This window comes from Drosophila innubila (assembly GCF_004354385.1).
Source record: "Drosophila innubila isolate TH190305 chromosome 3L unlocalized genomic scaffold, UK_Dinn_1.0 0_D_3L, whole genome shotgun sequence".
In the NCBI taxonomy this organism is placed as follows: Eukaryota; Metazoa; Arthropoda; class Insecta; order Diptera; family Drosophilidae; genus Drosophila; species Drosophila innubila.
In genome coordinates, this window is record NW_022995376.1 from 10,730,253 (window position 1) to 10,755,928 (window position 25,676).

The window sequence follows — 25,676 nt, forward strand, 5'->3', positions numbered from 1 at the left end:
TTATTATGATTATTATGTTATTCTTATTATTACGATTATAATGTATATGAATACGAAAATAAACAACAAATTTTTAATGTTACCACTTGCCGCTGTGCTGTGTTTATTTTCGATAAATATTTATGCAACAAATTGCGGCATTAATAAATGTGTTAATTTGCGCCAACAAGTCGACAGTTAAGTGTGAGTAAACTGCCTCGTATTTCGCTCATTTTCGCTCCTATGCCATTTTTTATGGCCAACTCCATTAAACTGCGAAACGTCGCAGCGTCCATATTAAAACTGTGTGTGTGTGGCAAGTGGCAACTGCCAAGTGGCAAAGACAATTCGAAGGCTATGTTTGTATACTTTTAGAGCAGACGTTGGTTTGCTGACATGAACATCATGAGTAATGCATGAGTTGGCACCCAAATAAAAAAAAACCCCAAAAAGAGGTTGTTGCATGCCACAAATTTGGACCCAAAAGCCGCCGCTGCTGCCGCTGCTGCTGTTGCATGCGTGACACTCGCTACGTGATGTCCAACTAAATTATTGTTGAAATCCAGGAAATTGCTCAGCCTGCTTTTACAGTCCCGTCCTAGTTACTCTTGCCCTCCCTCTCTCTCTCTCTCTCTCACCATATTCTAGCACGCTCTGCGGCATTGCATACTTTTGGGGGGGTGTTCAGGTTATCAGGTCTATCAAAGTTGCATTCGAAAAAAGCAGAAGAGGCAGCTGTAGAAAGTGTGCAGCTGACACTTGCAACGCCCGCAGTCATTAAAGTTTATTAAGAAAATGTCGAGGCAAACTCCGAGTCAATCTAACATTGGTAAATGGCAAAATGGTAAATTAGAAAATTGGTGGAACCCCTTGACAATTCATAGCCAAACGACAAACTGTTTTCGGTTTTTGTGGTTTTCGAGGTTACGAGTTTTCTGCGGCTTCTGCAATTTGGCAAACTTCCCCCAGCTGCAGCTGAGATTGCATTCGAGTTTGTACCTTGGAAAGAGGGCGAAAGGGTGTAGGGTTCGTATTCGTATTTACCCCAGCATTCAGCGAAACATCTTGACAAAAGCAAACTTTGCACATGCTTATGTATAAGCATAAATAAATAGACCAAGTAAGTATAACTATGCATATATAGTATAAGCATATGTATAAGCATATATAGATTATATCCATGCGATAAGTATGTTTGTATTTTCTCTAGATTTTTCTCAGCTTCCACACTTTGGCATGCATATTATAAACACTCACCTGTTTGGATGCCAGCAGGTAGATGCCTTCTGCCTTCTGCCAAATGCCAGCTGCTGCTCTGTTCATGCTCATAGAAGGCCACATTCACTTTGCAATGAGAATGGTTATGGGATTGAGTCTGGGAACGGGAATGGGAATGGGAATGGGAACGAGATCGGGGTAAAAAAGATTGCGACTCAGCGAGCAAAAAAAAAAAGGCATATAAATATTTGTACATTATGGCAATGAACATACTATATGTTCTGATGTTGCTGTTGCACCTGCCCCAACCACAGCATCGGCAACAGCAACAGCATCAGCATCAGCGCTGCCACATGAGCAAAACAATTTCAATTCTAATGTGCCATTAATCATTCACAAACATTAAGCATATATGTATTTATATATTTTTATTTCTACATATATTTATATGTAAATATGTTCATATGTATTTTGCGCTTTTGCCTTTCTAGCGTGAAATACTAAAATGAAATTTCAAGCAGCTTAGTTGGCTGTCAGTTGCTCTCTGAATTCGCTTTTTTGCTGGCCACATTGGATTGATCACCTGACGACCGGACGACCGGACGACCTGACGACCTGCATGACGTGCGATTGAATGCCGGCAGCAATCAAACAGGAGCAGCAATAAGAGAGGAGGAGGAGGAGAAGCAGCAGCAACAGGAGCAATCGCATCCATTTGGGCCACGAAAATGCCCATTTCGAATGCACTAATTGATGCGCTTGACCGCACGAGATACCCTCTAATTTGACTGTGTGAAATGCGCTTTATTAAACCATAACAACAACACTCAACAACAACAATTACAAGTTGTTTTGCTTGTTGGCAGCCAAAATACATTTCCAAAAATATAAACACACATAAAACTCAAATATATGATGCTAAAAAGAAATAAGGTAAAACATGTATTTTATTCTAAAGACAACGCATCGCAAATACACTGTACTTTTGACTTCATCTAGCGTTCTCAAATAAATAAATCAATACAAATATTTATTTCAAAATGTTCGAACTATTTAATCATTATTTAGTTATAATTTAATAGCATCATAAGTCGCATCCGCATCTAACTAGTTAGGAAATTCCCGAGCTTTATTAAACTTGATCTACATATATGTACATAAAAAACACATTGCTTGAGTTGGCACACAATTTATTTACTGTACTTCAAATTTATTCCTATGTCAATAAAGTCATTTGGTGTTGTTTATTTGTTAGTGTGTGTACTTGATAAGCACAAAAACAACTGATAATTTTTCTATACAGTAAGATTTGGTGGGATTGTTCTTCGGTTCACTTATAGGCTTTAACATCTATTATCGGCCCTTTCGAGGTTTCCTGTAAACATTAAAAGAAAATTTAAAATAAAGGCTTAGATTCTTATGATTTAATAATTAACAGACATGATGGGGAAGTCAAATTGGGAAGAGAAATGTGAATTAACAAATTGATAAAAGACTTAAATTGTAATGTAAGTTGAAACTTACCTGGTATTTTTAAATATAGCATTTCGTATATTGGAGCCAGTAGTATAGGTAGAGCTTTAAATAGTATAAGAATATTTTAATTATGAACTTTGATATTTATAAATTTGAAACTCAACAAACATAATAGGAAAGAGAGAATTCGGAAGAGAAATGTGAATTGATAAATAATAATAGACATAAATTATTTTGTAATTCAAAATTGAGCTTACCAGCAAATTGCTGGTATAAAAAATAAAAGCAGACAAACGAAAAGCTTTAAATATGTAGTATTCATCGTAGACCTGGTTTCAAGCGACTGACGATAGATTAAAGAAATTTGTTGTTTAAATATTCTATTCATTACGAACTGGACTGAAAGAGTAAACAAACTTAATGATTTGTCAGTATATGGACTCATATATTGATTGAATTTGGAACAAAAAGCTTTAATCTACTCACCTCTTTTAATCTCTAACAACCCAAAAACAATGTTGCAACAATTGTTAGTGTTTTCTAAATTAACGTAGTATTTGTTGGCAGATTTGATATTATATAAAATTTACTAATTAAAATACAATTTAGCTTTCAAATTATATAATTATGCCTAAAAACCTTCTTAATGCATTTATGTAATTTCTTGAATATGTATGCTCAAAAAACAAAATCACTGACGTTTCTATCAATTGTCTTCTTCATGAAAATCTTTAGTAATTTTTTGAATTCACTTGTGTATAGTATATAAAATTTTAATTTAGAAACAAGTATGAAAAACTAAGTAAATAAATTTCAATAATTTTTGAAGATATTCGAATTTCATTGTTGTTTTAGTGTTAATTTACCAAACGATAAATATAAAATAAAAAACTGAAACTGAATGAAAAAGTTAAATAGCCTTTCGATTGAGTAGTGCATGCAAATCAGCTTTAAAATGGCTTTCCAAAAGGCCAAAAATAAATATTGAATTTTCGAAAAAGAGCGAATACACTCGTTAACACAAACATAACAAATTTATAAATGAACATGGAATAGGTACATACGTATATCTATCTATCTATCTATTGCTGTTTTATTTTGTTCTTAATTAGCTGAGTGTATCTGAGTGAGTGTGTGTATGAGTTTGAGTGCGAGTGTGTGTGAATGCTGAATATTTATTGGTTTGTGCAGGCTCTTTACTTGGAGGTTGTATCTAAATACGTGATTAGCCAGGCCAACAGTCTAATTTATAAGCATATGTGTGTGGGCGATGGACCATAGTTATAAGTACTATCTGTAGCTGTATCTGTAGCTGTATCTGTATCTTTAGCTGTGTTTGTATCTTTAGCTGTTTCTTAATGTTTGAGTGTCATCGTCTTCCATGAAACACAAAAAGGCAAACCACAAGCAACAGCAGCGGCAACAACTTTTGCGAACTTGTGGCAAGTGTTGAATATTGTTGTGTGTGTGAGTGAGTGAGTGAGTGTGTGAGATCTTTCATTCGATAAACGGTGAGCGGTGCGAACTGCGAGTAACAATAATAATTCGCATCGCGAACGTGGTCACCTTCACCAACAGCCTGTCAGAATCCGTATCCGTAGTCGTATCCGTAGTCGCTGACAGTGCAGAGGCGCCACAGTTGCAGGTGTGTGTGCAACTTCACAGATACAACTGACAGTGCGTGTGCATCTGAAGTGTATGTCTGTGTGTGTGTGTGTGTTTGAGTGTGTGCGAGTGTACGTGTAACTGCATTGTGTATTGTGCATAGTGCAGTTTTATTTTTGTGATTTTCTGTGTGTGCGTGTGTGTAAACAAGCCTCAATATTTATATACGAGTATCTCTGACTCGACAGATATCAAAATGCGCGTGCGTGCAATCAAAATTTAATTAAATTAATTGAAAACCCAAATGAAAAATGAGAAATGAGAAACGAAAAATGAATAAAATAAACCGCAATATTGTCAGTCATAAAAGTTGGCAATCGCTAATTAGCATTTAAAGCACAATTAGCAGTTGAAAACCAAGCCAAAAAAAAAAATAATAATAATATAAACTTAAGAAAAAATAACTAGCAGCTGAGAGGAAATTCTCACAATCATAATATCAAAATACAAATTTAATGAGAATGAAAATGAATATGAAAAGAAGAAAAACTGCAACAATTAAATGACATTTTACGATTCTCATTTGGATGCTGGCTATTTACGTTTGATAATAAAAAAAAAGAAAAACTGAAGAAAACAAGAATAAATAAATTGGAAAATTGTGCTGGTTATTCGTAGACGCGTTAGAAAACGTCGCACTGACATCGACATCGACATCGACGTCGACGTTCTGAACGTGAAACAGAACTCAAAAATAGAAAATAGAATATTATTAGAGACGTGTTTTTTGTGTGTGTGTGTTTCTGTGTGCTTTTGTGGAGCTGTCGAGGCGCAGCAGTAAAAATTCTGTAATAGTCCACGAGGCCACAGACACACACACACACACACATACACAGATGCACAGATACAAATGTACAGATACAGATACATATGTATCTTTCGTTGAGTGACTCTGAATGCAGTGTAGTGTCTCTGCCTGAGGTCCATCTTTATTTCAAGCATCTTATTCTTTATGTTTTTTTTTTTTCATATTTCATTTGTGCGTTCTTATTCTTATTTTTATTATTTATTTGTGAGATATTCACAAAAACTACTTTGGGTGTTTCGAATACTGTTTGTTCGTCGTCTTTTTGTTCTTGTTCTTGTTTTGATTCTTTGGACAGAGAGTGGCAAAAATATCTATGTGTATTGTGTGTGATTTGTAGCCAAGTTACAGTCGTGGACGCCACAAGTTGTCAACGCTTACAACTCAATTAAGATTCGAGTCATAGATGAATCAGTCGTTTGACTTGTTGAGCTTTTAATCCGTTAACTTTGCATATATTTTAGCCAAGTATTTAGTCGCAAATTAGCTTATTTACTTGTTGACTAATGGCATTTATCTGACTCTTCTTTTTGTCTCTTGACACAGTGCCAAGTTTATTATTTTATTCAAGCTAATTAATTAGTCGTTGTATTTTTTATTCCACTATAAACAAAATTTAAAGCTCAAGATAAATATGCATAAATATTAAAAGAAAGATCAAATAAAAATAACTGTTAGTTGGTAATATTTCAATCTTATTGAGAAAGATTTTTAATTAATTAAAAAACCACTTAATTTTTAGCATTAAAAGATACAATTTTTAGGGTGACCATGGCAAATTTTGAAGCATATTTTAAGGCGCGCAACATAATTTGCAAATAATCAAACCAAACAATGGTAAAAAACATGTAGATAAAATATGTTATATTTGATTTTAAGAGTTGTTTTTAAAATAAATTCGCTTATTGGTTAATTGGTCGTATTTGTTATATATCAATGAGCATGCACTTTATTTGTGGACGCTACTGTGCGCTTTTCATTACGATACGCACTGATACACAAATACACATGTACAGGGCATACAGGCACATATTTATTCAGCTGCTTAGGATGTGAAACTGTAGAATGATGAAAAACGAAAAGCGAAACGCGTGATCATTGCGTAAAGTGTTTCATTTTTGGCTCTTTCCTTTTGGCTATCGTTGTGGCTGCTGTGGATGTTGTGGATGTTGCTGCTGCCACTGCCACTGCGGCTGAGGCAGCCACCAGCAACCAGCCACCAGCCAGCAGCCGTGTCAGCTATCAGCCATCAGCCGCATGCGACGAGTTGAGTTCGGCGCCGTGTTGTTCAGTTCAGTTCGTTTATGGTGCGCTTACAAAACGCCGGTTGGCCGTAACGGCCGCGGAAGAAAACGTTGGCCGGATACGGGTCTGCTCCCGCTCGTCCAGAAATGATATAGATGCGAAAAGAAATGAAGAAAATGTAAGAGAAAAGCCACAAATGTGTGTCGTGGTCTGCTGCTCCAGTTTCTTTTTGATAACTGCACTTGCGTGCTCATATTTTCCCATAATAAATGCAATTGCAAGTGCAAGTGCAGCAGGCAAAAGGTGAAGGCAAAGTCGTGACACGAGATCCCAGACCAAGACCCAGAATCAGAACCAGACCCCAGACACGACACGACGAACTTTGGCAATTTGGCGGCATTATATTTGGATTAAGCAGCGCCAAATTGCAACAGACGGTAAGTACAAATATGCACACCCACCCACACCCAACCACCCAACACCCACACACACACACATCCAAACAAACTTAACAATTTTAATAGCATCTGCGAGAGCGTAAATATGCACAACTATAAACAAATGATATGTGCCATGAAATATTTAAGCAATTCAACTAAAAACAAAGCCAACTAAAGCAACAACAAAACAACAAAACAGCAGCAACAGCTGCCAGCTAATAATTAAATTAAACAGAGCTTCGCCAAATGCCAGGCAAGCATTAAGCGTGCACACACAAAAAGGTACAAACACAGATGCAGATACAAATAGAGATGCAGAGAGATACTCATGCTGATAGATACACCGATAAATAGTCATAGATACACAGAGATCTCGCAATGCAAATGCAACAATATTTGCACCTGATTTCGATGCATGCCACGAATATATTGTTTCTATAGCTGCGTCATGGAATCAATGCTCAGCAAAAATATTCTCTCAAACTCACAGCTGTGTGTATTGTCTTTATGGGTGGGCCACGCCCACTCGCAGCGAGCTAAAAAAGAGGTTTTTAAAACATTATTTTTCTTACCTTTTGTGCCTGCATTTTTCATGCGAATTCTCGCACAATTCAAGCGCACTTTAATACCATGCTAAGTACACCTGCCAAGTGAGTGTGTGTGCGTGTGTGTGCAAGTGTGTAAAACTTTAATTGGAACATCAAGTGGCAAACAAATACACATACACATAAGCACTCACACTCACACACACTAGCACATACATTGTGTGGCAGTAGCCGAGCTGCTTCATTATATTTTATTAAACTCTGATTAATTTTCACAGCAATCGGCAAAAAGTGTTGCCTGCTTTCGGGCGCAACCCAAATGAATGCAAATACCTCATAAGTTGGACATTTGAACAGCTGCAGGCCACAGCTGCGTTCAGCTCAATTAAAACGCACAAATTGCGAATCAACGAGCACATATAATATACACCCACACCCACACTCACTCACTCACACACACGCACACGCACACACACATGTGAAGTACACTCAAGTGTCCGAGTCAGAGCTAAACATTTTATTGCATCTTGCTGTCAGGTTTTGTTGTTTGTGCCCTCAATGGAAGCAAACTCACATACACAAGGAATGTTGCAGTTTTTATTGTAAGATTTATCGGTTTTCTTTAATGAAAACGTAGCATAAAGATACTAAATATACGTAAAAATATGCTTGGTTAAAGATAAAAGAAATAACTAAATTATACAGATGGTCTACAATTTACTTGATATTTAATATTATTCCTTATCAGATCTGTCCCAATATTATGTAAAACAAATCCTTTTAACATAGATCCACTGCTGTTAATAGCCTTTAACATAGCTGGAGAACCAACTAACAGTGTGAGAGAAAATGTTGCTGTTAAAGCAGAACAGATCATAACTTAACACTGAGAGCAATGTTAACTAACATTGTGTAGAAAATGTAATGGAAATGCAAACTTTTACAGGTGTACGCTATGGAACAACCTAAAATAATTATATCTCAACAATTTATGTATTTTCGAGTAAATCAAACTGTCTCACCATAAATTGTACACTTAAAGAGTGCCTACTTTGCTATTGCAACATGAACTCGTACTTTTTATTATTATTTCTTTGAGCTGCAACGTGCAGAAGAATATTAGAAGAGGAATTACTTGTGTTTGTTAACAGTCTGCTGACCCACACAGCTCTGACAGTTACGCAGACGAATAGACAAAGAGACGGGGAAACAGTGAGACAGACAGACAGACGGACGGACGGACGGACAGTAGCAGAAATGACGCAAATCTGTATAATGCCATTTGCTTAAAGTTGCTAATTTTATTTGAGGTGACACAGAAGGCGGGAATTTGCCTCAACATGAAAAGAAGAGAAAAACTGAAACGAAAGAAATGAGAATTTAAAATGTGTGTGGAAAATATTAGAATTGCAAAACTGAGCATATTTTCAATACGAAAGTGCTGTTGTATCTATTTTTAACAATGAAGAAAAAAATAAATACAAAATTTAACATATAAAAATATAAGAATATTTCGTCTGGCCAAAAAGTGTTGCTCAAATTAGTTTAAGATACATTTTTAAATGTGACAGTAGTGAGTGTCTCTCTAGTCATTGGAAAAACACGACTAAAGAAAAATCAAAATATTTTGTAATTTGTCTGCAGCAGCTGTAAAGCAACAAAATCAAGAATACATTTATGACAATTATACATATAGTATTATTATGTGCAATTAAATAAGTACAACAAAATTGTGCCAACACAAAGAAGATAAAAAAAATCATACATACATATATTTAAATGTATCTAAAGACAATGTAGATTCTTAAAATACAATATGAAAGAGACAGTGCTTCCAGCGAGTTTTTATATATACTTATGTATCTTGGAAACTTTTTTTATGTATAAACATATATACTTTTTTATAGTTTGCTGACATTGAATCATTTCTCTGTTGATTGAAAGCATTTGGAATGCATATTGAAAAATTCTCTTGTTCTTTAATATTTTTTGAATGGGATTTTCATGACTTAACTTTGTGCTTTTGTTTGAGTTGGCTTAATTTAATTGGATTTGATTTAAGCAAAATATTATAGTCAAATAAGCATAACAAAATAAGTAGAGTAGGTAAATATAAGAAGCGAATGGTAATGGGCTTATGAAATAAAAGAATAATACATAACAAATGAGTAAACTTCAATGACAATTAATTGGTTTATAAGCCTAAAGACGTTTACTCTTCAACACACGCACACACACACATACACATTTACTCATGTTCAAACACACAGACCCACACAAAGATACTCGCATTCAAAATGAACATGAAATCATAAAAACAATCAACTCTTGAGGCATAATAACAATAATAATACATTTTTGCTGAAAAATAATAAGTATGCGTAATAAGGGATTAAGTTGTCAACGGGGATTCATACATTGCTTAACTTGTGCATGTTGCAGATGACATGAATATTTCAATATTAAATTTTAATTTTTAAAACATACACACAAAATTTAAACGGAAGCTGATGGGCCGGAAATGAATCTTTTCCGTTAAATGCAGACAGACTCGCCATATTAAAAATGACAATCAAATAAATACACATATGTAGGTGTAAACGTATAAGAAATTCATCATTTTCATTAATGTACATATAAGTAAATGCTTAAACTATTTATTTAACTAAAGGAATTTCGATTTCATTGATTTTAATTGCAGAACGAACAACGAACTACGATTAACGATTTAAACTAAGCTATTTAATTAGTAGCAAGCGTATCTGCAGATTAACGCAACTGAAGCTGGGTGAATTGTATAAAATTTAGAATTGTTTACAACAATAACAACAACAACAACAAGGGCAAGAGCAATTAGAGTGACAACAATTGTTGTAAAGCCACTTGTTAAGTCGATAAGCAGCCTAGAGCAGCCTGTAGACTGTAGACTGCAGACTGTAGAGAGGCAAACAGAACGGTCAGCAACGAAATTTTAAAATATTTTCTATCAACAATAATTTAAAAGTTTTCGAAGACAAGCAAAGCAGAACGAGACAGCAATCGAGGCTGATTAAAAGTGAGCGAGAGCGAAAGAGAAGGAAGTCAAGTGGGCAAACAAGTAAAAGCTAAAGCCAAAGCAAAGTCAACTAACGTACAAGTCGAGGCTCAATTGAAGACAAGCCAAACAACACGAACAACAAATTGCAAAGGCAACAACAGCAACAACAACAGCAACAACAACAGAAACAACAACAACAACTACATAATGGCTGCCACACAACGTAAACTTGTGCACAAGCAATTCAATTCACCCATGGGTCTCTACTCCCAGGAGAACGTAAAGGCCACGCTGAATCGGGAGCTGAAGGCCTTTGGGGCCGACGGGTAAGTCAAATTAAATGATTATACATTTAAATGCATAATTTCATAGAACTGCGTGAAAGTGAAAGATGAAAGGGCGCACAAACCAACAGCAATAACAACAGCAATAACAACAACAACAACAACAACATCTAGCTGAAAGCCCATAAAAGAGTGTGCAAAAGTCTCAAAGGCAAAAGTCAGAATTAGTAAGCCTCCAATGCCCATTACAAAATATAAATAAAAAAAAAAGATTTATATGTATAAAAAATAAAAATGAAGTAAATCTACATGTACCTAGATAGAATATCTTGTATCTACTGTCTGCTGGCAACTGGCAACTGGCAACCTGGTGGATGCCTGCACAGGTGCACATGAAAAGACATTAATATACACGGTATATAACTACATTAATATATATAGATATAGATATATATGTACATAAATATATATATATATATTTATATAGTGGATGATATAGCGCAAACTGTGAAGCGCATTTTGTGCAGTGCAGCGCAACGGCAACGCCAACGCCAGCAGCAGCAGCAGCAACAACAACAGCAACAGCAGCATCATCGCCAGCAGCAGCAACGTCGACAGCGACAACTGTTGGCGATTTGTAGTTGCAGTTGCTTTCAATTTGTGTCTCTCACACACATTCGCACAAAAAGAGCGCAATTAAAATCGCTTGACTTTTAATTGTAATTACCAAATGCTACACATAAGTAGAAGCAGCCTCGAGGCAACAACAACAACAGCAGCAGCAACAGGCAGCGCGTATCTTAAAGATGCTTTTGGACTTGAAAATTTATTTATTTGTAGCTGCTGCTGCCGTTGCCGTTGCCGTTGCTGTTGTCGCCGACGACAACAACATTATCTCTGGCATTGTTGTTAGCAATTGTTGTTTGAATAAACCGGCCTAAACTGCGCCACACAAACTCGCACCCGTGGCAGATAGACAAACTTTAAGTAGCTTTTCAGTTATTCAGTGTCTATGCGTGCGACAAAACGTGTGCAACAGCAAATAAGTACTTAGGCGAAAAAGTATCTAACAATTTAATTACAAAACGCTCCCAGACATCGTCAGGAAAAACTCTCTCGTTCCCGTTCACGTTCACGTTCGCGTGTGCACACACAATTGAAGCCGAAAAGTTTGAGCTGTTTTCGGCCAAGTCAAGTCGACCAAGAAACTTGCCAACAATCTCCAGCGGCCTTTCACAATGTACGTTAATAATGTGCTCTCGCATCTGTGAGATACTTTCTGCATAGTTTATATAAGTGCTAAACAATTCTCAAACGATCGATGAGTCACACGCAATATTACTAGACACAACGAACGCCAAGGGGGGTAGGGGGGGAAACTCGCTACAACTACAACAACAACTACAACAACAATGTCAACAAACACAATGCAGGCGCCTAGCCAAAAGTTGTGATGCATCTTTTGACTGGCTGCCATTGCAGGTTGTGACTCATAGGTAGCAACAACTACAGTGAAGCACACAGCTAAAGGCTACATTCATCACAAGTGCAAAAATCAATGCTTAACATGGTAGAAATTTCAGAAAGTAGAGAACAAAGCATCAATTTAGTTAACCCACTCGAGCTTATCTCGATTCTATATAACTCTTTAGCTATTCTCTCAAATGAAAGCACTCTTATCTCTATGTGCTTGAACACACAGTCAGATGATTTTTTATTCCATCCAATTCAAACAACAAGTTGTTATTGTTGAAGTGCTTTAATAAAATATTCGTACTTTTAGTATGCGTATGTATAGATAATGGATTAATGTGTATATCTTTAGAATCTTTGCAATATGTGATCAAGATTTCAGTCAACTTTTAGTACAAGCAATAGGATTTAATTTCGGAATATTGGCAGGGTTTCAGGCAACATTCATCGACAACTCCGCGATTCAATCGTCTGGTTGCCAGAATAGAACGCAATTCATGTTTCCAAGGGCTTTCCACGCTCTCAACCACATTATCCAGCTCGTTCCGCTGTTCCACATAGTCAATGGGATCCACTGCAATGCGGAAATAAGGGGAATGTCAATTTTCTTATCCGCAGTCCAACAAATTGTTGCAGTCACCGTATACGGCATACGACATACGGCATACAGTATACGGAAGATACAATTGCTGAGATACTCTTACTTACGTGAGGCACGTTTGTGTGCAATAACTTCAGCGAATTCGCCCTTGCAGAATGCGAAAAGAGCTTCGTGTAGACCTGAACCGCATGCCTGTAAAGTCGGTACGGCCTTTCCACTGTTAACTGCCATCAACAGCAACAGCAACGGCAACAACAACGGCAACGACAACGACAACACCGTCAGCTGTGTTTGTTTGCGTTTCGCCATTGTGAAAGATAGCCTTGTGTCTGAGCAGAGGAACAGGTGTGGATACTGTGCCTGGTTAGATGCCACACAGGATGTGTTGTAATGGCACTCGCTAGCATTGGCTTTTATATCTCTTGCCAATGCTCTAGACTTGTCAATCCCGATTAATTTCGTTAGCTCATCGCTTTTCGATCAGTGTGGGAAGACCAGACGTTGTCAAAACCAGACGTGTGCTTAAGTCTACACTCAGTTTTAGGCTAAATATATAAATTTTATTAAATTATCCCGCTCATTTCCAAAATATGAATAACAAAAAAAAAATTAATTTAAACAAAAAAAGAAGAAAAAAAAGTTATTTTCTTTCGACCGTGACAGGACTCGAACCTGCAATCTTCGGATCCGAAGTCCGACGCCTTATCCATTAGGCCACACGGTCTTGTTGAATTGACTCGTCCAACTGTGCAGTTAAGTTGTCGCCAGCACGCGAATTGTATCTATTTTTGTACACAGCTGGCACAGTCACGCAAGCAAGCAGTGCACACGCGAACAAGCAGTGTAAACAAAAGACAAAGCAGCTCCGCTGTGTGACACTCAAACTGTAAGGCAGTGACTCCACAAATGTAATGACAGCAACACTCGAAATCTATTTTTAGACATTGACATAAATATTTTTACTTTTTACTTATATTGGGCAATACATATAGATGCCACTTATAGCGGAGATGGGTACTTGACGCTGCCAAGTAGCAGCTGGAGGCTGTTTATATATAATTTATAGAAAATTATCGTGAATTCGACATATTTTTTAAACATTTTCGCTTATCTGATGAGCGTCACCTTAGGTTGGGGTCTTGAAAGATTATCTTGACTATATATTTGTGTAATTATGTGCGACTGGTGTAGCTGAAATGATATTTAATTATCGTTTTTTTTTAATAAATAATTGTTATTTTTATTTTCAGGATCGAAGTCGACGAGCAAATCACAAAGCCATTGAACTTGGCCATGTCGGCTGTGCTTCGAGCCGTTGAGGAGGAGGAGAAACAAGTCAATTGTGGTAGGTGCAAAAATCCCAACAATTTATGTATTTTATTTTATTTATATGTGTGTGTGTGTGTGTGTGTAACTGTGTGTGTTGCCACCAACAACAACAGCAGCCACAAAGAAAAACCGTGTAAAGCATTCAACAATAGACAAGCCACGCCCACTCGCCTCCCCCTTTATAGTGTTCGACCAGTTAAGTGTCTGTTAATGCTCGGAAATGAATATTAATTGCTTTAACCTGACCCTTGACCCGTAATCGCGTAATCGAATCGCCAGGCGACTTCTTGCCACATCCGAGACAGAGTCGCAGTCGTCAGAGGGATGGGGCAGAGGTGTCGCCCGAGGTGCCACATCATGCGTTGCATCAGCAGCTGCTGGATCAGATCAAGACACAGTATCTGAGCCATCAGCACGATGTGGTCATCGACAGGGACACCGTTCTACGCATTAATCGCATGTCCACGCGGCGTCATCTGCTCAGGCGGGATCACAGCTGGCCACCAGTGGAACCGGAAGCGGAAGTGGCGACAGTTCACGCCTCCATCACGCCCTCGCCGACGCACAGCATCGAGGCCCTGAGGGAGAAATTCAACAGTCCGACGCGAATTGTGGAGCTGACAACGCGGGAGCTGCGTGATCAACGCCTCCAACTGGAGGGCAGCTCCAGCTCGAAGCCACAACAACGCACTGCGACTTCCCGGAAAATAGAAAACACATTAATAAGCCCCAAGGAGGAGAATAAACATTTTACGCCGCAGGCCAAAGGTTTCTCGGCGCCGGAAACCAAAGCGGCGGATGCGGATATTGGATTAGTGGCACCCAAATGCGAGTACTACGAACAGTTAACCCAAAAGCGTCCGGCCACGCCCACTCTGAGGCCTAGCACGCCCTACCGCCCACGACTGAAGCGTCAGTCGTATTCCCTGGATCGCGGACGTGCTCGGAAACGAGCGGTGGCCATGGGCGGAGCCACTGAGTTGCCACCACCCAAACCACGCAATGGAAATGGAATGGTTAGTGCAACGGGAAGTGGGAGTGGCAGTGGCACACCCAAAGTGCAGCGACGCAGCATTAAATTGGCCACCGAGCTGAAAATCTGCTATGACACGGAGACAGCCAACGATGGCGACAGTGAGGAGGAGCCCAAGGGCAATGCCCAACCCAATCCTAGTGGTGACATCGATTTGGAGACATTGCCGCTGCCAGCACCGCCAGCAACAGCCAGTGTTGGAAAGGCAGGCACAGCTGGCGTCAATCTGATGACCAAGACATCGGCTGGCTTGCCAAGAATGGTCTCCACGGTAATTGACAGCCTGGCACTTAAGCAGCAGCAGCAGATGGCGTTGGCCCTGGCCACAGCGAGTGCTCCTCCCGCTGCTCCATCGGCTGGGCAGCTGGGAGACTGTGGACGCATTGTACCAGTCACAGTCAGTGTTGAGCCGTCGACTGCATCCCATCCTGGCCAGCTCGAGGCGAGTGTGCAGCAGATCTACGACGACGCCTGCAACTATTTGAGGCAGGATCAACAGGCACTGGCAACGTGCAACATGACGCCACCTACCAACACAACAGACAACGAGACGCCTCCTGCCCCCACATATGTGAGTGCCACCAGCGGCATCAAGCTGCAACGCCAGGACAGTGCCCCAAAAATGAAGCGACAGTCGAGCACCACCGGCAGCAGTTGTATACCGGTACCACCGCCACTGCCACCACCACCGCCACCTCCGTTCCGGCTGCGTGGCAAGTCCAGGGAGTCCAGGGATTCGACGCGTCGCCAGGGCGTCGTCTACAGTGGCAGCAGCACGGAGACGCCTCCAACTTTGGCCGCACAGCACGAGGCGCATCTGGAGATATCCCAACTGGAGGCAAAGTATGCGCATATTCAGCAATCCATCACGGAGCATCTGCGTCAGATTGATGCCTACATGGAGAATGCCAAGACGGCGCTGCAACGCACCGTTCAAGCCACGCCCACACCGCCCCCAGAGCCACCGAAGCCACCGAAACCAGCGCCAACCCACAACGAGCCCTGGGACATGTTCGCCTCCCGACAGTCGCCAATCCTCGCTGTGGAGAGTCCCTTGCAGGCCATCTTGAGGCAGATTTATTGCCGTGCAGCTGGCATTCAATTGCAGCCAAAGGAACAGGACATGCCCGAGGCAAACCAGGAGCCAGCCATGCCCGCCGAGAACGTGCCGATTGTGGAGCGTGCTCTGGAGGATCTGCACAAGATTGCCGTCGCTTTGGACAGCGATGAGCACGCGCTGCTGTTGCACGTGGAGCACAAGACGACGCCGACAGCGGTGAGGGCCGAGCACGTAGTCATCGAGGAGGAGGAGGAACTGGAGAAGCAGCAAGAGCAGCGGGCAACAGCCTTGCCGGCGGATGAAGAGGACATGGATTTCAGCTTGGACTACAGGCATGTCTCGGATGTAATTGCCAACTATGAGCAGCTGTCAACGGGCAAGGAAACAGTGTCAAAATTGATGGAGGAAAGAAGTGTTAAGAGCCAGGACGAAATAAAGGAAGAGGATACAATGCAGGAACAGGAGAAAAAAAGGGAGTTGCAGACAGAGAAGGAGCAACAAATACAACAGGATAAGAAGAAGGAACAGCAGTTTGAGATGGAGAAGCAGGCGGAGCACGAACAGGAGAAGACGGAACAGCATATGGAACAGAATGCAGTGGAGTCCTCCAGCTGTCAGCACGAGCCTGCTGCTGCTGACATCCTGGGCAGCTGGTGTGCCGTTTGTGGTGAGTGTCGGGACTCGCCACATGGTTGGGGCAAGCTCAACAAGGCGGATCAGTGGCGCTTTGATAATCTGCAGAATGAACCGCTGGCCAATTATAAATCCACCTACGAGATACGCAGTCCTTATGTGTCCCGACAGATCTCCTGGGAGGACACACAACAACAACAACAGCAGCAACAGCCAAAGGAGCAGCTGCAACGTCAATGCAGCGTTGTTGAGATTGTGACCACACCACTTTCGCTTTCACCTCCTCCTGCTCCTGCTCCTGCTCCAGCTCCTGCTCTTCCTCTACCTCTCTCTGCAGACGCCAAGGAGTGGCAGCTTAGTCGCTCTCCAAGTCCTTTGCCCCTGCGCAAATATCCTGCGCCTTTGATTGACACCGCACAACGTTGCAGCTCGCCCTTTGGCCTCAATGCAGTGCAAGCCAGAGCCACGCCCACGCCCACTCCCACTCCCAGTGCCATGGAAGCCAAGTACACGCATGTGCCACAATTGGAGGGACACAATATTGGACTTCTTGTGCGCACCGCCACCGAACCGTTGCAACTCTGCATGTCCGCCTCATCCTCCATGCTGGCGGCCACGCCCCCTGCCACGCCCCGCTGCAACTCGCAGCCGCCGCCCTTTGACTTCCTCATGCAACATGGTCTCGGTCCTCAGGCTGAGTTCCAATCGATTGCAGCCAGCGAGGAACTGCCTCAATCCACGCGCGAGTTCAACGTTAATCGATCCTTCGATAATGTATCGCCACGCCCCTATATAGGCATTGAAGGTGCGTGCAAATCCATGTGCTCTAACTGTGACTGTGACTGTGATTGTGACTGTGACTGGCATGCACCTAGCGCAGTTTGTGTCCTCCACTCTCATGTGTATTTAATCCAACTGACTCGAATCAAACGGAACTAACCAATATTTGTACCTTTGAGTCAGCTAAAGGAAATAAATGTTCATTTTTTCCATAGCTTCCTCTTGACGCTTTTTCGAAAACTTCAAACCGTCATAACTTTGTCAAATTTCAACCGATTTCCTTCCGGAATATTAATTTTATCATAATTTGGCCTCTATTTTGATTCTGCATCAAAAATGGAAAACCCATTTTTTTCGATCACTGTCCATTTTTTCCATACCTTGCCCTTAACGCTTTTTCGAAAACTTCAAACTGTCATAACTTTGTCAAATCTCAACCGATTTCCTTCCGGAATATCAATTTTATCATAATTTGGCCTCTATTTTGATTCTGCATCAAAAATGGAAAACCCATTTTTTTTCGATCACTGTCCATTTTTTCCATACCTTGCCCTTGACGCTTTTTCGAAAACTTCAAACTGTCATAACTTTGTCAAATCTCAACCGATTTCCTTCTGGAATATCAATTTTATCATAATTTTACCTCTATTTTCATTCTGCATCAAAAATTAAAAACCCATTTTTTTTCGATCACTGTCTATTTTTTCCATACCTTCCCCTTGACGCTTTTTCGAAAACTTCAAACTGTCATAACTTTGTCAAATCTTAACCGATTTTCTTCTGGAATATCAATTTTATCATAATTTTACCTCTATTTTCATTCTGCATCAAAAATTGAAAACCCATTTTTTTTCGATCACTGTCCATTTTTTCCATACCTTCCCCTTGACGCTTTTTCGAAAACTTCAAACTGTCATAACTTTGTCAAATCTTAACCGATTTCCTTCTGGAATATCAATTTTATCATAATTTTACCTCTATTTTCATTCTGCATCAAAAATTGAAAACCCATTTTTTTTCGATCACTGTCCATTTTTTCCATACTTTGCCCTTGACGCTTTTTCGAAAACTTCAAACTGTCATAACTTTGTCAAATATTTTATAGCTTTCTACATAGCTTACGTCACATCTAAGAAAAGATTACTACTCATAATGAAAAACAAAAATTTGAAAGAAAACAGACAATTTTTAAAGATATAGCCAGGTGGTCTCAAGGAAAAAAGACAAGATTGTAAGACCATAATGAAGGGAAAGCACAAGGCATCTGAATGCGTCAGAGTTTATGCAAGGTTTCCAATTAAACTCAATTAAGCTATATACCATATATTAATATATTATGGCTATCGAATTAGAACCCCTAATTACATAACTTAAGTGTTTTCATATCTGCTCATAGAAGTACTATTTATCTGTCTAGTTTATAGTATTGCTTTATCTGTGATCCTTGGCAGACACCATAACATATTTGTTATATGTTTAACAAGCGTATAGTTAGCAATTTGTTTATATTATAAATAATACTCTTCGTACAATGTATCGTATATATGTATCTTATATACTTATGATATTTTTACAAGATTGCTAATAATTTTAATGAGCCAACATTGTGTCATACACCTGTGCGAATACGTTTAAAAACAGATTTGTTTTGCTTATTTGCTTATTGTTGCCCAAAATGTGACAGACGTTTAAATTTAGCAACTGTTTAGTCAGTCTGCCCCCCGGAAACCCCTCTATACAGCCATTAGGTTGAGATATACACACGGTCGATGATAGATGGGGAACCGCCCACTTGATTTGCCGATCTGCTGATCTGCCCAGGCAACAAGAAAATATTAACCATTATGCCAAGTACGATACGATCTATAGATCTACAATCTATAATGTGTTTCGTATTGCTAAGCGATTTATATAATAATGAAAACAGAGCGAATACTACATATCTGTTCTGCATCTATATGTTTAGCTACCTATATCTGTATCTATATATATGTTTGTTCGACATACCCTTGGACTGTGCAGCATTTCAAGGTGCGGCACAAATCAAAAATCGAAGGTGTAAACAATGCAGAAGCTGCGTCTGACTCTCGACTGTGACGTCGACGGCGACGCTAACTGCGATGCCGACGCCGACAGATGTTGGTGCGGTGTCTGCTCTCAGCTCGAGCATCATTAACAGCAATTTAATTTTTTTTTCTTGCACGTATTTAGCGCGCTTTGCGATTTTTCACCATACACCACAAGTAATTTTCTTTTGCGAAAATACACAAAAACTCACACAGAGCGAAAGAATCTGTGATAGATATCTAGATAGATAGATATATGCACATACATATCTATACATTCACATATATTTATACACACTTCTTTACCCACACCAAGGCGAGTTTGGTTTTTCGAATCGGTCGAATTTCCTTAGCAATCCGCTGGCTTTTCACTTAGTAGCATACATCGAAGGCAAACATATCGCGCGGCCAACGCGAACGAAGAACGAAGAACGAAATTCGAATTAGATATAGAAATAGATATTTAATTGCGAAATAGAAATTGATTTAACAAATTATTTGCCCCAATCAATATTCAAATTCAAACAAACAAAGAAAAACCAAATCAAAAAAATTAAAACAAAAAATTACTCAAAAATAAATCTAAATAAATAACCATAACGAAACGCGCGCCAGCAAAATTTGTTGCCAAAAAATAATCTTCATATAAATTTCACCTCAACGATAATTTTGTTTTGTGGTGTTCCAACGCAAATCTTGATCAACCTTCAATAATTGAGCGTATCAATTAATTAATTTTGCATTACATAACGAACCGAATATCATCATATCATCATTGGAATTGTGTGTGAAAATTCACACACACATCTCTGGTTATTTTATACGCAAAGAAAGAAAAAAAAAACACAAAATAATAAAAACAAATTAAGAAAAAGAAATATCATTTTTATTTTTACGCGGCGCTCGATCATAAATAAACGTTGCCAACAAACGCGGCGCAAGATATAAAAGCAAATTTATAGAGAAATTCGTGAAATTCGTGAAAAAGTAAAACCCCAACAACAACAGCAACAACAACAACATGGGCGCACAGTGGAGAGTCATTAACGAGAACTACAAGAATCTGGAGGGTAAACATTTAGTATTTTATGAATTTCAATAGAATCTCAAGGCCAATTGCAGCAACGCGAGCAACTGTTGCAGTTGCAAGAGCAACAGTTGCAGCTGCAATTTCATTCATCATTCAACTGACAACGGGCAACATGTTGCATGAACAGCACCCACAAATGCAACTTGTAAAATGAATGTTTTTCTAATTTATTTTTTAAGCGTATGAGCAATGTCTCAATGCTGTCATCGTTGCTTTTGTTGTTGCTGTTGCTATTGCTACAGTTGCTGTTGCTGTTGTTGTTGCAAATTCTTTGTTTTTGTGAATCGTCCATCTATATTTAGACACAATGACAGCAGCGTAGGATATGATTTGCAGCACGAACAACGAAAAGCGAAAGATACTCAATTTATTTGTTGTCGTTGCTGAAATGCTTATTTCAATTGTATATTGTACACATTTAATTGGCTTAAATCATTTTCAAATTGTTTGTCTGGCACTGTGTGTCCCTTCCTGTGTCTCTTTCTCAACGTCCCTCTCTCTCTCTCTCGCTCTCCATTACTCTCTTTTTTTGTGAGTGTGCATCAAGGCTAAAAGCCGCCCACGTCTGTGCGCGTGTTGGCCGCATTTTGTTGAATGTCTTTATACACCCACATATACAGTTATTAATGCAATCTCTCTCTCTCTCTCTCTCTCTCTCTCTCTCTCTCTCTCTGTTTCACTTTCTCTTCCCTCTCTATCTCGCTCTCTCACAGGTTACAAGCGTGTCGCCTGGCCACCAGCCTCTGAGGAGCGCATTGTGCGTGAATTCACGCCGCAACCACAGCAGAGTCCGGCTCCGGGTAGCGGTGGATATTATCCACAGGCCACGGCCAGTGGCAATGCTGCACCACCTCAGGTAATTGTGAGAGCCACCAGCACCAATGCAACCACTTTATTGTACATATCAAATCTAGTTTAATTCTCAACATAGTTGAGACTCTTTGTAAATATTATGTGTGTGATAATTGTAAATATAATTGTAACTGCAACTGCAATTGTCATTGGGTTAACTGGTGAGGCACACACACACACCCACACATACATACATATGTATATATATACACTTTCACACACACACACACACACCATTGACACCTAACAAACCACATGCTGCCAACTTGCAGGTTCCCATTTATAACAACGTTCAGCCTCGAACCCAGCAACAACCTCAACAACCCACTCAACAACAACCACCTCAACCTCAGCAACACTACCAGCAACAATACCATCAGCAACAAGCTGCACAAAATGTTTATGGTCCAAACACTAACTATGCATCAAACGGTTATGCTCCAGCAGCAACAGTTGCCGCTCCACCTGCAACTGCAACTGCAAATGCCACTCAAGTCCCAGCTAATAACTATAACTATCCACAACAACCCATCCAATACACACAGGCACAGTTCAATAGGCAACCATCGAGGGAGCCTGCCCCAGTACCACAGCAGCAGCAGCAGCAGCAACAACAACAACAGCCTCAGCAGCAACATTATCAGCCAACTTATCAACAACAGCAACAACAGCCCATTCATGCCGTAGACAATGTGGGCGGTGGCTGGAAGCACATTGGTGCACCTTCGCCCAAGACACACAGCGATTTCACAGCTGCTGGTGTTGCACCAACAGCTGCCTATCCCTCGTACCAGCAGCAGCAGCAACAGCAACAACAATACCCACATCAGGTACCTTTTGGCTGAATGGATTTATAGAATGGCTTTGGCAATGGCCCGACGCAAGAACTTTTGCTGCAGCTGTCTATCTACACAAACTTTGCGAAAAATCCCTTTCATATACTTACTAATAACTAGTTGATAGAGATGTTTACACGTGCGAACAATACGTGAACTTGGTAAACAGTGGCAATTAAAAGAGTCAAATAATCAAAATATAAAAGGCCATACTACAAACAGTTCATCATGATTAAGCCTATCATGATTTGCTATATCATGAACTTTCATTTTTGCTTAACACAAATCTTGCCTAATCATGAGTTGATTCTCCTTTTGATTGCCAAGTTCACGATAAGTTTGCAACGTATGAACTTAACCCTTTGGTTAGTTGGCGTACCGTTTTGTACCCCATACGTAGTGCATGCAAATTCACGCTATATATAAATGCTTATATCATTATATAGTCGTTTAATTACATACATTGTAGCTACTACATTTAGTTGCCATTAACCACAGCTCTCTCTCTCTCTCTCTTTCTCTCTTCTACTCTGCTTAATCTATGCAAATTTCAGCTGTAAACTGCGAAACGCTAATGCAAATCGATTGATTAATTGATTAAATCACAGTTCCCTTCACCCTTTGATTCCCCCTTTGTCCTGAACTAATCTTTATACCTGCAACTGTGACTGTACCTGTAACTGTAACTGTACTATTGTCTTCTCTTCTCTGTATATGTTTATCTCTGTTGCACTTGCACCACCCAAACACCACATTCATAACCCGTCTCTCTTTGGCACCTGAAACTCGCATGTATTGCACTTGCACCACCACAACAACTATATCTACAACAGCAACAATATCAAGCGCCATCCAGCGATAACCACCAGCAACAGCAGCAGCAACCACTGCAGCAACATCAGCCAGCACCACAGCACTGGCAACAGCAACAGCAACAACACCAACCGCAACCGCAACAGCAATATCAGGCTCCTTATCAGACGTCTCCTTATCAGCAACAGCAGCAGCAGCAGCAACCCCAAAATTATCCACAACAAAATGGTGGTGCTAACTATGCTCAACCACAATACAATTCTTATTCGCAGCCTCAGCAACTGCAACCACAGCAGCAACAACAATTGCCATACTCGCAGGATCAGACCGATCTGCAGCAACATAGCTATCGTGGCGCCAGTCCTGGCATCATAACCCTTCGCAAGGAGGCGCCCGTCTCGCAGCAACCTGCACCAGTCTACACTTCGCAGCCTGCCGCCGTCAGCTATCAGGGTGAGCCTCCAAACCATTACTTAATCAGTGCATCAGCAAAATCTTTCAATGATCTTCCCCATTTAATTGCAGGAGGCAGCAAATTGCGCGGAGATTTGAAATGGCCACCACAGGAGTACAAGGAGGCTGCTGTGCGTGAGAATGAGGAGCGTCGCCTGTTGGCGTTGGGCCCTGTCTGCCGTCCCCGTAGAGTCAATCGTGTAAGTAAATCACATTTATTAGATTTTAAACAGGGATCGCAAATTCGAGTTAAGTTTAAAAATCTAAGCTAAACAAGAATTTCTATATGGGAATGGGAAAATGTTAGAAATACTTTTTCGGAATGTAGAATCCTGGAAAATTTCAATTTTTATTATAAAAATAAACTTTATATCTTACTTTTGATCCAATAAAAAAAATAATAATAATGTTTAAATTTTAATTTTTACATAAAAATCATAATATAACTCTTACTGCAATTGTTGGTTTTAAAATCAACAAACAATTTTATTTTTAGTCTCATTATGTAATCCGAATACTTTGATTATTAACCCACAGGACTACACTACCTTCTTTGCCAAGCACCAATTGAACTGCACCTATCCTAGCTACAAGGTGCCACCAGGCACCCAGCATATGTTTGGTTAAGTTCGGATCAAAAGAAGGAAGGAAATTAAGAAGATGAACAACATAAAAAAATATATATATCAATGGAACCCACTTCATATAATACTAAAAACGATCATGTAAATGTTACTAAAACGACAACTAACGAATGAAACTATATACTATAAAAAAAACTATTTATGTATATTGTTCTACTAATTTTAAAAGCTACTAACAAAGCAACTATATATACGTATCTATATATCTATCTATCTATTTATCATTATTTATATAATTATGCCAAAACGAAACGAATATCAGGGTACGAAGTATACCCAATACTTCGGGCATCTGATTGGAGATCATATATCAGCATGATAATGATGGTATATGAGCAACATGATGATGATAAAGTAAAAGATTCTATTTTTCTATGCTGCATACGAAATATATTGGAGCATATGCATAAAGATAAACAAAAAAAATACTTTTAAAGTATGATTTATGTTTGCCAATAATAATTATACTTAAGTTGATATACTAGAAACGAAACCTAGCAAATGAAACGGATATGATATGGAAAATGAAAAACTTTGTTATGCTTTATTATTATACATATTTTATATTTGTAAAAACGAACTAACATATCTATCTATTATTATATATTTACGCAATGTTTTACTATAACGACCGTGTGGGCAGTTTCGCCTAGAGCCACGCCTATTTAGCTCCGATTCTAGTTAATATGTTGGGATGAATAAACTGTAAATTGAATCGATAATATCCACGCATATAAACAGGAATCTAGGCGAGATTAAGGACGGTTTCTAGACGCTGCTCTTTAAACGTGTCTCATTGTTAAAATAGTTTGAGTTTGCATGCTTTTGTCTTTATTTTGTTAATACTATACATATAAATTTATGTGTATGTATATTTACGAATTTATTGTTAACGAGCATATTATAAAAAATGTCAATCAACCGCTAAGTAAGTTATACACCATCAAGATTATGGATAAATTGAAAGATCGTATTGTCAGAATGTACACTAGAATTGTAATTGCCTCGAAGCGATATCCTGAGGATTGCATATCAACGTCCTTCTCCCCGGCAGGCAATAATATGAGGATGCCTTTGTCTGTTGTACGCGGAGTTGGCCAAAGTTCTGTGCGCTTCCTTTGGAGTCGCTTCGATGGCTCAAAATACTCTCAGACTCAGACTTACCTAAACAAAATAATGATCAGCAATGTCAAAACTATGAAATGGATTTACCTTATGTATACAATTTGTTGTATAACTATAAACAATGAACAATGAAAACTAAAATAAATGGCAAGTTTTTGAATACTCGCGACGAGAAGAGCGACAATTGTGTTTTC

The 25,676-nt window shown here is 39.4% G+C and overlaps 3 protein-coding genes, 1 long non-coding RNA gene and 1 other non-coding gene across 12 annotated transcripts; 2 read left to right on the forward strand and 3 right to left on the reverse strand.

The window, feature by feature from the left end:
- The first annotated feature begins 1,728 nt into the window (after positions 1–1,728).
- LOC117786816 (mediator of RNA polymerase II transcription subunit 15-like) lies at positions 1,729–17,777 on the forward strand. Its single transcript, XM_034625220.1, has 2 exons — positions 1,729–1,886; positions 16,484–17,777. Exon 2 carries the CDS (start codon positions 16,500–16,502, stop codon positions 17,760–17,762), a length of 1,263 nt encoding a protein of 420 aa, XP_034481111.1. The 5' UTR covers positions 1,729–1,886; positions 16,484–16,499; the 3' UTR covers positions 17,763–17,777.
- On the reverse strand, positions 2,367–3,011 carry LOC117786891. The gene is made up of 3 exons (XR_004617650.1): positions 2,931–3,011; positions 2,722–2,775; positions 2,367–2,572 (listed from the first exon to the last, which is right to left on the reverse strand). It is a non-coding gene; the product is annotated as an uncharacterized LOC117786891 (long non-coding RNA).
- LOC117786812 (mediator of RNA polymerase II transcription subunit 15-like) lies at positions 10,318–25,660 on the forward strand. Of its 8 annotated transcripts, none has more exons than XM_034625208.1 (7): positions 10,318–10,736; positions 14,019–14,113; positions 21,473–21,615; positions 21,884–22,441; positions 23,281–23,713; positions 23,786–23,913; positions 24,251–25,660. In XM_034625208.1, the coding sequence occupies exons 1-7, from the start codon at positions 10,618–10,620 to the stop codon at positions 24,338–24,340; spliced, it is 1,566 nt and encodes a 521-aa protein (XP_034481099.1). In that variant the 5' UTR covers positions 10,318–10,617; the 3' UTR covers positions 24,341–25,660. The 8 variants fall into 8 exon arrangements, with proteins under 8 accessions (XP_034481099.1, XP_034481101.1, XP_034481102.1 ...); XM_034625210.1 differs by having other exon boundaries at positions 10,320–10,736; positions 23,533–23,713; XM_034625211.1 differs by having other exon boundaries at positions 10,321–10,736; positions 22,157–22,441.
- Positions 12,440–13,267, reverse strand: LOC117786876 (probable insulin-like peptide 5). Its single transcript, XM_034625295.1, has 2 exons — positions 12,876–13,267; positions 12,440–12,741 (listed from the first exon to the last, which is right to left on the reverse strand). The coding sequence occupies exons 1-2, from the start codon at positions 13,075–13,077 to the stop codon at positions 12,557–12,559; spliced, it is 387 nt and encodes a 128-aa protein (XP_034481186.1). The 5' UTR covers positions 13,078–13,267; the 3' UTR covers positions 12,440–12,556.
- Positions 13,420–13,492, reverse strand: Trnar-ucg. The gene has a single exon. It is a non-coding gene; the product is annotated as a tRNA-Arg (tRNA).
- Positions 25,661–25,676: the final 16 nt, after the last annotated feature.